We start from the raw sequence: 13,869 nt of genomic DNA on the forward strand, positions 1-13,869 counted from the left end.
GTGCCATTTCCATAACTGATATATTTCAGATGTTATTTGGCGCTGTTTTGTCTTCTTTATTATGATTTCTCATTATCCCACCTCACCATGGGAGAATTACACTTATTGTAATGTTGGCAATATAAAATACCTCATTTTGTTCACACTTATATTAATCTATCAGATTTTAAAATAAGCTGTCCAACATATCCCAAAGTAAAGTCTTTGAACAGCCAAAACACAGATTGCTTTGAAGAAAATACTCAAATTTTTCAGTTTATTGTTATATATGATTGTCGACTAGCATCATTACTGATATTAAAGGCTTTTAATTTAAACTGGAACCATTAAGTAAAAAATACATATTTGCAATAAAAATATATTAATCTTTTTTTTTTTTTGCGGTACGCGGGCCTCTCACTGCTGTGGCCTCTCCCGCTGCGGAGCACAGGCTCCGGATGCACAGGCTCAGCAGCTATGGCTCACGGACCCAGCCGCTCCACAGCATGTGGGATCTTCCTGGACCAGGGCATAAACCCGTGTCCCCTGCATCGGCAGGCGGACTCTCAACCACTGCGCCACCAGGGAAGCGCAAAATATATTGATCTTGAATGTAAAGACACATTTATATACAACATTCAATTCTATTGCTATTATTCCCCAACTGCCCTTTTATTCTCAAAACATAATTGTAAGAACTTATGCCACATATCACAAGAAAAAAGTCTGTAACTGTGTATTGTGATAGGTATTAACTAGATTTATTGTTGTGATCATTTTGCAATATATACAAATATTGAATAATTATGTTGTAAACTGAAACTAACATTATGTTATTTGTCAATTATATCTTAATTAAAAATTTTAAAAAAGAATTTATGTCACATAAACACAATTCAGAAATATAGCGGTAACACTGAATTCACTGGTTAACCATTACTACAAATGGAGATGCCTCACAGAGTATAGCAAAAGGAAAGAATCTATTTGGGCCCCTCTTTAGGGTGCTCCACTCCACCAGGCAGAGAAAGAGACATAAAATTTATATTAGACTTTTAAAATACTTTTCAAAATTTATATATCATATCTAATTTATTCATCTGCTTTAAATTCCATGTGGAGAACTACTGAGCTAGAATAAAGTTAAAACATCAGAAAAGAAAAACATGTGCTGTGGATCATAATATAAAGATAAAACTTTCCTGTTCTTACAGTCCAAGGTATTACAAATTCTTTCTTTCAAAGCTTCAGTTTCTGTTTAAAGAGAATGTTATTTATACTACTTTATTCTTCCTTTTCTATAGGAGATGGTTTCTTACTATATGTTCCTAAATATATTCTCTTAGTTTATTTTAAAAGCAGTAGGATTACCATTTTAAGCTCTTAAAATATTATCCCATGTATCAAAAATATTCATATTCAAAGAGAAATATGTTCACAAAAACAGAGACGCATTGCTAGGACAATGTATTAGGAAATTGCTAACAAAATTATCCATAATCCTGGACCATCCTCTTGATATTTTATGATTACTTTAGACAGAAGTAAAAGAAGCCTAAAGTTTCTTTAGACAGAACTATGCAATGAAAATTCTATCATTGAAAAGGACAGTATTCATAGAACCTATTAGGAAAACACACTATTTAGTCAAGTTATAGAAACTCTATTTTCCAAAAATGCCTTGAAAATCTCTACCCAAAATGGCAAGTGCTCAAGATACTCTTTCCAAAACTTTAATCTCAAGATTCACAATACAGTCCTCTGATAAAGCCCTCTTATCCTTTAGGGAATGACACATTTTGAAAGTTTGATTCTTGCTTTTAAAAGATTTTATTATGTTAGTGGGCTCTCGGGGATTTGAATTCTGCTAGGGCATTAAGTTCTCTCAGATTGCTGTTTAAAGTATGGGACTAGAAATCTAAGGATGGGAAACACTCTCAAGATGTTAAGCTAGTCTGGGAGAAGACTCTGAAGAGTTTTCAAATAGATCTCTCATCTAGAATTTTAACTTGGTTAAGAAAGATTTTGAGGGGCTTCCCTGGTGGCGCAGTGGCTGAGAGTCTGCCTGCCGATGCAGGGGACACGGGTTCGTGCCCCGGTCCGGGAAGATCCCACATGCCACAAAGCGGCTAGCTAGGCCCGTGAGCTATGGCTGCTGAGCCTGCACGTCCCGAGCCTGTGCTCCGCAACGGGAGAGGCCACAACAGTGAGAGACCCGCGTACCGCAGAAAGATTTTGATACCCCAATTAAGAATCCCAAGATAAAAAATATTCTCTTGGAAGACAAAAAACAAGAAAATTTTATTTCTTACCGAGAAAGAGGTACACTTCCTGAAAGAATCTGAGAACAATTTCATACTTTCAGAAATACCCTTCTTTCTCTAAACTGCTAGATCCTAGACCATGGTTGATCAAACCATCATGCTGTACACCATAAACTTATACAGTGATCTATGTCAATTATTTCTCAATAAAACTGGGGATAAAAGGTTTAAAAAAGCTGGGGGCTATGCAGATTTCAGTTCAATGTACAGAAAATCTTCCAAAAGTCAGACCTGAACAATCATAAGATAAAACTGAAATTTCCCATCACTGGAGATACTCCAGCATACACTAAATAACCTCTTAGCAGCAATGTTGTAGGCAGGAAAAAAAAGAAAGAAACTAACATTTTTTCAGGGTATACTGTTAATTACTGTGCTAGGCATCTTTGTATCTCATTTAATCATCATGACAATCTTCTTATCTTAGAAATCATGAGAAACTTAGGTTCAGAAAGACTTAGCAATTTGCTTCAATCCTAACTAAATCTGGATTTGAATCAGCTGTCTGATATCAATGCCCAAAATATCTCCACACAATTAAGCTACTTTCAGTTTCTTTTAAATGTATCAAAATTGAATAAAGTCATTGGCCAATTAAGGCTGATTAGTAAAGGTTTACTTGTATTTTAACATAATACAAAAACTCACTAAATGTTTGTAATATCCTTCTACCCTTTACCCGTATTTTAAAGGACGATATCTCAAATTAAGACTATTATGTACTAATTCATAATATATCCATTCAATATATGAACTTAGGCACCAACTTATACATTATTATTATTGGAACTTCTAAATGTAACATCACCACTTAAGGATACTGTTAACATACTCCTCAAAAGTGTTCCATGGTCTTCCAAAAGACAAGACAGTTAAAACATTCCTACTTATTTAAAATTTTAATATCAACTTCCAGATTTCTATTCTATTTGATTTTTCAAATGAATGACACTGTTTGCAAACATTAATAACAATGAAAATATTAGCAAGTATAAATCATAATTAAAAATATAGAGAGAGGGTTTTGAAGTAATTACCTAATGAAGAATAATTTACCTGATATTCAGAAAATAACTTTGTAAAGAACTGAACTCAGGCTCCTTTGATCAGAATAAAATAGTTGATTATTTTACAGCCAAAGACCCTTTCAGTACAATAAAAGAAATTAGGATTATCTTTTCTAATGTTTCCATTCTTTTCAAGTAACTATAGCTATTAAATGATGCTAAAAAATGGGAAGAAAAGCCCTTTGATTTACCTGGGAAAATTAAAATTTGCAGTTTACATAAGGGGGCAAGGAATATCATAAAAGCGCAAAACCATTTCACAACTATTGTATCATTAAGAAAGTAAAACAGTATATGAAGAGAAAATGGCATTTTTATTGCTAGATGTTTTTTTTTTTAAATTTTTTGAACAACTGTAAAGATCAATAAAGATATACACACAAATTTTCTGTCCTTGGGAAACCCTAAAGCCTAGGCCATCTTTGGTCCTTGCTTCTGGATATGAAATATTCTCTTTGTCCTCATTATCCTATAGGTAATATCTCTCCACAGCTATTCGGAATAAAGGATCATGATGGCCCAGGGGGAGAGCAGAGCACTGAAGAAGTCAAGAAGGAGCATCAGTGATTAGAAAGGTTACTTATCATTGTATCACACAAAGGAAAATTGAAAACCAACATATGGTGACCCTGTGGCCTGACTCCAGGTATTTAGTAGTCATTTGAAGAAAGAGAATATTTCACCCTTATTTCAGCTTTAAATAGGTTAATCCTGTTACGTGGGTAATTTAAGTGCAAGAGATCCTAAAAAAGGCAAAAAAAAAAAGATCATATCTATATATATTTTTTGTTATATATGTATTTTATATATACATTAAATACACACACATATATACATATATAAACAAAAAACTAATCTAGAAATGCAGATTAAACAATTAATTATCAATTTGAAAGGGTTAAAAATTATTAACTTGTTTTAAAAAAATACTTCTAAGAAGCAAACCCAGAGTAAAAACTACTGATCTCTAAGAACACAAATGATTATGAACCTATGATTTTGGCTTGAAATTCAAGGAAAAATAAAAATTACGTCAACTTCTTGTCAAGTATATGCCTGATATATATGTTTGGACTCCAAAAGAATATTGAGGTGTTAAAACAATTCCATACCTTTTATTCCCTCAGCCCATATCAAACCATATTGTAGAATATTTATGCTACCTTAAAATCCTCAAGAAAAGTGATTCTACAATCTCCCTCAGTACAAAATTTCAATATTTAATAACTTGAAATTCTTCCTACCACCTAATCTACAACCTTCCAGCTGTAAAAATTAAGGTGACTGTGTTTTTTTATGCTCTTGGTGGGGAAGGAGAACAATTTGTTACCAGGAATCAAACTATAATAAATGTTCCAAAGCCTGAAAGTGATTTTGAAGCCAACATTTAGCTTTCTTTTTCACAGGCTATTCAAACTCAATTTCTTTAAACTTCCCTTATATGTACTTCTAAGTATTTCACTATTATCCTCTCCCAAGTTATCTGCATCTCTTAAAAATAAAGTTCGGGGGCTTCCCTGGTGGCGCAGTGGTTGAGAGTCTGCCTGCCGATGCAGGGGACACGGGTTCATGCCCCGGTCCAGGAAGATCCCACATGCCGTGGAGCGGCTGGGCCCGTGAGCCACGGCCGCTGAGCCTGCGCGTCCGGAGCCTGTGCTCCGCAGCGGGAGAGGCCACAACAGTGAGAGGCCCGTGTACCGCAAAAAAAATAAATAAAATAAAATAAAATTTGGTAGGTAGCCAACAGTACCCTAAAAAGACTAATAAAGTATTTCTATTGGAATGATTCTCAATCAGAAAGCAAAAATTACTTGAATCTTAGCTAATTGATAGTGATAAAATAATAAACAAAGGGAGTAACCATGAAAACATTAAAAACTGAGTCTAAGAGACAAAAGAGGTCTGTCTTAAGTATACTCCACAGGGATAATACCCTGATTAGAGAACTCAAATATATCTTATCTTTAGCAGGTTACCCTTACTCCAAAGAGCTATACTTCAGGCAGACACAGCTTGATTGCATGCTTATTAAAGATATTAATTAATATGTTAAATAAAAATAATTTATACTATCCTGTATTTTAATTCTATGCTTACCAAAAAACTTTTGATAATAAATTTGTCTACTGGGTAGACTTCCTTAGGTAATAAAATGTTCAGATTTCAGTACAGTTGACTGAATATAAACAGAGAGGCTACATTTCTTACTATAAATTAATAAATCCAATTTTATATATAAACATATATATTCCCTTGATCTTTCATGTCTGATATTAGATCCTAAAAATCTCTCATAACTTAAAGTATGGAACAAATGTAGTACACTTAGCCATTTACAGATTATTCTACCATTAATCACTTAATTGAGGTATGTAGAAGAGAAACATTAAAAAGTTTAATGATCTGTAAGTAAAATAGAGCACTTGCCACAAACATATTTCCTCTGGAAAGATTCAAAATGAATGAGAAGTCTAAAAGTTTCCAAAGTAATGTCATATTTTCTTTTTGTATGTTCTGTTTCCACCACAATACACTGAGATTCTGCAATATTAAAGTCAAAATTATGGAGCCCACATACTTCTGTACATAAACACCTCCATTCATTTCATAAAATTATGGAGCAGCACCCTTCCATAAAATAAGAGTAAATCTGCAATTCCCTAGAAAAACAAGGGCATTGCTATAAGGGAGTATTATCAGTGGCAGAGTTGCTTTAGTACTCTGTGTAGGGTGTTTTTGGAGGGGAAGAGAAAAGGGAAGGGAAGAGGACATAGATCACTTTACAAAAGTCATCAATTTTACAATATGGTTTTCCCAGATTACAAAATCATATTTGTTTCCTAAGATAATGTGTCTTTGAAATTCCGTGATTCTCTGCACATCAATAAGTTATCTTGGTTTCATTCATTAAAAATCTTTCAGTAGTTTTCCATTGCTCTTAAAAACCTAGAATTCTTAACATGGCCTGTAATTTGGATCCTACTCTTTTCTTGCCTCATGTATATGATGCTTGCTTTGAGAGCTTCGGCCTCACTGGCCTTCTCTCAGCTCTTCAAATACACAGCCTCATGGTTTTCACAAAGGTCCTCTCTCCTCTCTCTCTCTTTTTTTAAACATCTTTATTGGAGTATAATTGCTTTACAATGTTGTGTTAGTTTCTGCTGTATAACAAAGTGAATCAGCTATATATATACATATATCTCCATATCCCCTCCCTCTTGCATCTCCCTCCCCCACTCCCTATCCCACCCCACTAGGTGGTCACGGAGCTGATCTCCCTGTGCTATGCGCTGCTTCCCACTAGCTATCTATTTTACATTTGGTAGTGTATATATGTCCATGCCACTCTCTCACTTTGTCACAGCTTACCCTTCCCCCTCCCCAAATCCTCAAGCCCATTCTCTAGTAGGACTGTGTCTTTATTCCTGTCTTGCCCCTAGGTTCTTCATGACCATTTTTTTTCTTAGATTCCATATTATGTGTTAGCATACAGTATTTGTTTTTCTCTTTCTGACTTACTTCACTCTGTATGTATGACAGAGTCTGTCTGTATGACAGACTCTAGGTCCATCCACCTCACTACAAATAACTCAATTTCGTTTCTTTTCACAGCTGAGGAATATTCCATTGTATATATATGTGCCACATCTTCTTTATCCATTCATCTATCAATGGACACTTAGGTTGCTTCCGTGTCCTGGCTATTGTAAATAGAGCTGCAATGAACATTGTGGTACATGTCTCTTTTTGAATTATGGTTTTCTCAGAGTATATGCCCAGTAGTGGGATTGCTGGGTCATATGGTAGTTCTATTTTTAGTTTTTTGAGGAAGCTCCATATTGTTCTCCATAGTGGCTGTATCAATTTACTCCTCTCTCTCTTTGCCAGATAATTCTTCTCACTCATTTATTCACCAAATATTTTATGAGCTCCTATTATGAGGCAGGCATTGTGCTACTCACTTTATAAATAGCCATGAATAAATAGGCAGGCAGTAAGCAAGATGAACAAGTAAAATACATAGTATGTTAGAAAGTAACAAATGGTAAGGATTAAAATAAAGCAAGGAAAAATGACAAGAAATGAGTGTGTTTGTGTATGTGTGTGCATGTGTGCATGCATGCATGCGCAAGTTTAGATAAGGTTGTTAGGAAAGGCCTTACCTAGAAGATCACATTTAACTATTAACAAGCAATCAAATAAGCAAAATGATTATGGATTGTAATAAGTGCTATGAAGGAAATGAAAAGCATAATTTCCTTTATGCTTTAACTGGGAGCATAAATGTAAGTAAATGGGAGAAGCCTTTGCATATAGATGGATCAGAGAGAAAATCTCTCTGAAGAGAAACTGCATGTGAGCTGAGATTGAAGGATGAGAACGAGTCAAAATGTGACCCTTAGAGTATCTTAACATGGTCCCCAAAGTACAGATGGCTCAGATTCTCCTAAAGCACTATTAGCATATCAGCTATATAGGATGGTATCATGGATGACATAGATATTCACAGAGGAAAGGGAAACGTGTATAGAATATCTGCCATGTGCCAGGTAAATGAAAAGCACTTTGCATGCTTGTCATACTCTTTTTCTAAAGGTTTCAAGAACAAGTTAGCTGCTGTTTGCTGTAAAAAGTTGTTGCTGAGTAAAATCTGCTGGGGGTCAATGAACATTTAGGTTGCTTCCATGTCTTAGCTATTGTGAATAATGTTGCAATAAATATGAGAATACACACTCAAAGATCCTGACTTCAATTCCTCTGTATATACACCCAGGAGTAGGAATCCTAGATAATATGGTAGTTCTAATTTTAATTTTTTGAGAAAGCTCCATATTGTTTTCCACAGTGGCTGCACAAATTTACATTCCCACCAACAGTGTATAAGAATTCTCTTTTCTCCACATTCTTGTGAACACTAGTTATCTTTTTTCTTTTTATAATAACCATCCTAACAGGTGTAAGGTGATATCTCATTGCAGTTTTGATTTGTATTTTCCTGATGATTAGTGATGTTTAGCAACTTTTCATATACCTGTTCGTCATTTGTACATCTTTTTTGAGAAATGTCTATTCAGTTCCTTTGCCCATTTTTAAATTGGATTACTTGCTTTTTTGCTAAAACTGTAGGAGTTCCTTATACATTTTGGACATTAACCTGTTAGCAGGTATATGGTTCGCAAATAATTTCTCCAAATTCCATAAACCACTTCTTCGTTTTGTTGACTGCCTTTGCTGTGCAGAGCGTTTTATTTTGATGTAGTACCACTTGTCTATATCTACTTTTGTTGCCTGTGCTTTTCATATCAAGAAATCACTGCCAAGACCAAAATCAAGAAGATTTTCCCCTATATTTTCTTCTAGTAGTTTTATAGTTTCGGGTCTTACATTTGTCTTTAATCCACTTTGAGTTAATTTTTGCATCTGTTGTAAGATAAGAGTCCAGTTTTATTCTTCTGAATGTGGCTGTCCAGTTTTTCCAAAGCCATTTATTGAAGTGACTATCCTTTTTCCATTGTGTATTCTTGGCACCCTGACTGAAAATCAGTTGATCGTATATGCATAGGTTCATTTTTGGGTCTCTATTTGGTAAATTGCCAAATGTATATTAATGAACCTACTCACAAAGAATTCAGGCAAGATTTTTCATAACTACAGATGTAGTCATTGATAGTCCCCACAATGACCACATGACGGAGATGGAAAGCTGACCACTGCTGCAGTTCTGGGTCGTTCTGCAGATCATTGTTTAAAATCTTCCCTGACATCATCATTAGAGACCTGCTAGTTGAAAGAGGGATCATTTCATGATGCTTCAACACCAAATGTATCTCCTCACTAAAAGGCTACAGTGCTTTTCTAAACCTCCAGTGCTTGTGTTCAGCATTCATCTCAGGATACTACACTCAGATAGACATCTAAATCAGGGCTGGTTTGTTTTTCCCTCCAGTTTCCATCAGAAGTATGACTTGTTTACCTGTCTGGATTCTCACCTTCCAAGCCACTATTATTTTCTAAAGTAGCATTTAGAATCATTTAAAATCTTAGGGATAATCCAGATAAAACACGTGTGTTTTGGGGGTGTGTGTGTGTGTGTGCTGTCAATTGTGTAAACCCAATTTTTCAGGCACAAGCTTAAGAGGTGTAAGTGGTTGTAAAGAATCTGTTACAACCCAAGAAACTTTGTTAGTAATATATAGCACTAAACGTAGATTAACATTTTCACTTGCTAACAAAGAAATGAGAGACCATAGATGAGAATAATCTAACAGAAAATCTGTAATCACATTTGATCATGAATTTCAACCTACTAAGCTACAAGTATATACAAAGACTGTGATTAAAGTTTGACTGACTTTTTCTGAGGGAAAAAGCAAGCCAAGGGAAAAAAGAAACTAAAACCATACAGAAACAAGAAACAAGTACAGACTCTTCACAGAGAGACAAGAAATGCCAAAGTTTTACTCAAGGCTCTAGATCTTTAGATAGTTGCACACAATATTTGAATCTAGTGCACAAAATGTGCTGCCAAAGCCTACTAGGAATAACAATATACTTGTCATTCAAGGGATATTTTAAAGAATCACTTTCTTTTGTACTGTACCCAAGAAGAATAATTGGTACAGTACAACGCATATATTGTTTAGTCTTAACTACCTTAAAACTTAATTCTTTTTATTGTTATGATTTTTAAAAAGGGATTTTAAATACACTATTTGCGTAAAAGTTGGAACTAAGCCTTAAACTTGCTTTTTAAATATATTTTCAATTTTTTTGACAAACCCTTCATTTAAAAATCCTATTCTTTCACTCAACATGCTTTTATTGTGTATCTACTATGAACATCTTCCTATATTAGACACTGAAATATTTCTCTATGAAATTTAAAAAAGAATTTTTTTTTTTACATTTTTTGAGATAGACACTGAGACTTTTTTAGGCAGACAAGAAGAGTCAATCATTATACCTCCATTTTTTTCCATAGCAATTTTCCTTGTTTCTCTATTTGGGTTAATGTCATCTTGTCCGCACTCAGTTATTGTGTTAGAATGTGGGCAGTGGATAAAGCAACTTGAAATGACTCAGTACTAAAAGTATAAGTTAAAATAAAGGCTCCTAGCCAAAGTAAAAATGCCCTTAACCCAATTATTAGAGTACCAGAAAAGGTGGGGAGTCAGGGAGGTTTCAAAATCGTAATATTTCAAAGACAAACATAAGTTGGTATTGTAAACTCAGAACTTAAAAAAGGAATACGTTAGAAAATTTTAAAATTCTGCCCAGAACCCTCACAAGACATTTGAAACTTGTCTAATTAAGGATTACTCAAACATTTAGAAATAGATATTGTACAAATTATATCAGAAAAAGAGCAGTGTTAAAGGCCATATTTGTGTTAATACTGTTACCAGAAGTAAACTACATTCATTAAAATTCCATCTTAACAATTGTGTCATGAAAAACACATATAAATGACTAAACATAAGGATTAAGACTTCTTACCCCATATTTACATTGGCGGGATGTTGCTCCATACTGGAAACGGCATTGTTCATCAGCATCATACACCTGACCTGGGGCCACAGCTGGATAAAGAAAGTCACGCTTGGGAGGCTCATTATCAAGGCAAGTACCACGGCCTGAACTGTTCAACATAAAGGATCAAAGGAAATTAGGTACACTGTGGACTATTTCAATCACAGTTATGAAACCATGTGTTGAGCTCTTTGTTTTAATAATTGATGCATGAAAAACAATATATTCTACAAATAAATAATCATATGGCAAAATAGAATATCTTTACTAAAACTTGAGTAAGAGCTCCAATAGTTTTTTTCCAGCACCAAGACACAATATAAGCATCTCACAAAACAATCTAAAAATGTCATGTTGGCCTTTAAACACTGATTTAAACTAATTTCTGAAGGAATCAAAACAATTTCATACTGCTCTAAGCTTCTTGTTTGTTTTCAGTGGAAATATAACCACATCTGGTAGTAGAATCAAAAACATAAAATGTGGAAAAAAAATTGTGGTTGTGATCCTTAAAGACCTAATCTATATACTTCCACCTTGGGCAGAACAAGAGATGCTGTGGTAAGACATGTCCAAAGCTTCTTGAAATATTTCAATAACAAATGGGCTGAATGACAGATGAGGCCAAGATCCAAAGTTGTCCTCTCAAGTATATTAGAAGTGTTTAGTCTCTCAAAAATTTCATATTTCATCTAGGATCATCAGAGTTGGAAAAGAGAATGTTCTCCTCTCTCTATAATTTCTGCTTTTCAAAGTATGCTTGCACTCAAACATAATATTTTAATTCAGTGGAACAAATAACATAAAGATCGCCAAAAGCCAGAGAGAATATCTTAAACAGCTTTATACTTTGCTAAATATAATTGTTCATTTTTATTTAGTCAGTGTGCATAAAATAGGACAGATGCTTTTTTACTTTCATTTCACATGTGAGTAAGTTAGAATTTTTAAAGAATTCCTATGCCAACATTTAAAAATTTTTTCCAACATTCCTGTCAATTGTGCCAGCACTTGTGTTTTTTTTTCCAAATCTTTTCCATCCACTTTGCCAAAGGAAAATAATTTCACAAGTAGAAGTTCCTCAACTATTATTTAGGACAGTACAAATTTTCATTTATAGGTAAGTAAGAAAGAACCATGCATAATAATGTTTCATATTCACTTAAAATTTTATCATATTCTTAAAATGCAAAAGCAAATTTGTTAAATAAAAATGTATATTTGCACAGTAGCAAATAAATACCTTTAAAAAACTGAACCATACTATGCATAAGGTGATAGATTCAAAGACCCAAAGGATAGAAAATGATCTTCTTTATGCCCTTTTTCTTTCATTTATGCCCCTCTTGATTAATTTTTTAAACAATAAAAATATTTAAATGGAATATTAAATGTGGTACTGAATACATGGATGTTATTATTGGCTATTATAATCATTTCATTTGTCACTGCTCTAGGTGTCTAACTAATAGAGAACAACTTCTTTTTTTTTTTGAGAACAATTTTTTTTCACCCAACTATCCAGATTTCATGACAGACTGCTTTTTATTTTCTGTTTTTTGTACTTTTAGAAATTGTCGTGTACCTCACCTCAGCAAGAAAAACTATTTCTAAGTGAATTTTAAAAATAGTAAGTTCTGGGCTTCCCTGGTGGCACAGTGGTTGAGAGTCCGCCTGCCGATGCAGGGGACATGGGTTCATGCCCCAGTCCGGGAGGATCCCACATGCCCGGAGCGGCTGGGCCCGTGAGCCATGGCCTCTGAGCCTGCGCGTCCGGAGACTGTGCTCCGCAACGGGAGAGGCCACAACAGTGAGAGGCCCATGTACCGCAATAAATAAATAAATAAATAAAAAATAGTAAGTTCTTTTTATTTCATTATGTAAAATATATGGGTATGCAAATTTTAGGCAAATGTAATTCTACTAGTAAACTCAAAATTTTTATTAAGGTTAGTGATAAAGTGGTCAATGTGAAAAAGTATAATGGAAGAAGAATTTATGAGATAATTGTATTAGTAGTTTAATTTCCTAATTTTCCTCCTAAAATATTAGTTTCATCTCTATCTACAACAAAACTATAAAAGTCTATCTGAAAGGAGCTAAATATATAATAAAAATAAAATATCAAGCTAAGTTCTATATAAATCATTGGGAAAATTTTAAGCACTGAAGTACTTAAGTACAGGATCCTACAGATAAAAATATTTGCCAATAGCATAACAAAGAAAGTATAAGATATATTCACCTAAGTGGCACCAACTCAAAATCCATTAAAAATTATTGTACATTATTACTTTTATTACTACAGAAAATTAACCTAAAAACTTAGAGGAAGAAGTATGTGGACCCCCAAAAAGAGTTTAAGATTGGGATAACCTGAGGATCCTGAGGAAAAAATAACCTGAGGAAAAAATTATTTCCTGATAGCAAACTGAGAATTGGCTTAACCCAGGAGGAAGCAAGAATAATTGCTTCATTTAAAGTTCTTGTTCCCAGGTATTAATGGTCTTCAAATCACGGTTCACGTTCTGTAAAAAATACCAAATCAGATGACCATTGCAGGAGCCTCCAGACGACGAAGTAATGGCATGCACTGTGGTCACCTGTGAGAAAATTCTTCTGAGAAAGTCTATCCCAAAAGTGATTTGTGTTTCAATTCTTTGGAAATAACTATTGCTTTGTATTAATGTGGTCTAGTTAAATATCTAGACGTCTCGTTCTCTCTTCCAGTGTATTTTTGCAGAAGAACAAAACACCGTATGAAATACAATAAGTGAAAAATTATATAGATCTTTAAATAATGAACATGTATTTAGGAATATGGCATCAACAAAGACCTTTTAAAATGGGTTTGACTATATTTGTACAAAATATCAATGCTTGCAAGTCAAGGGTCTTACCTACTAGTATTGGCTCCAGGATACCAAGTGCGGGATACGTGCAAGGTTGATTTAAACTGTTTGTACATT

General features: G+C 34.1%; 1 protein-coding gene across 1 annotated transcript in view; it reads right to left on the reverse strand.

Annotated features, from left to right (window-relative positions):
- The window catches only part of ADAMTS6 (ADAM metallopeptidase with thrombospondin type 1 motif 6), a 266,740-nt gene that overhangs the window by 102,322 nt on the left and 150,549 nt on the right, over window positions 1-13,869 (reverse strand). The window contains exon 10 of the mRNA XM_060143008.1: window positions 10,868-11,009. Coding sequence (XP_059998991.1) covers window positions 10,868-11,009 — 142 coding nt within the window. The remainder of the gene's footprint in view (window positions 1-10,867; window positions 11,010-13,869) is intronic.

This window comes from Lagenorhynchus albirostris, chromosome 3 (genome assembly GCF_949774975.1).
Source record: "Lagenorhynchus albirostris chromosome 3, mLagAlb1.1, whole genome shotgun sequence".
NCBI classification, from domain to species: Eukaryota; Metazoa; Chordata; class Mammalia; order Artiodactyla; family Delphinidae; genus Lagenorhynchus; species Lagenorhynchus albirostris.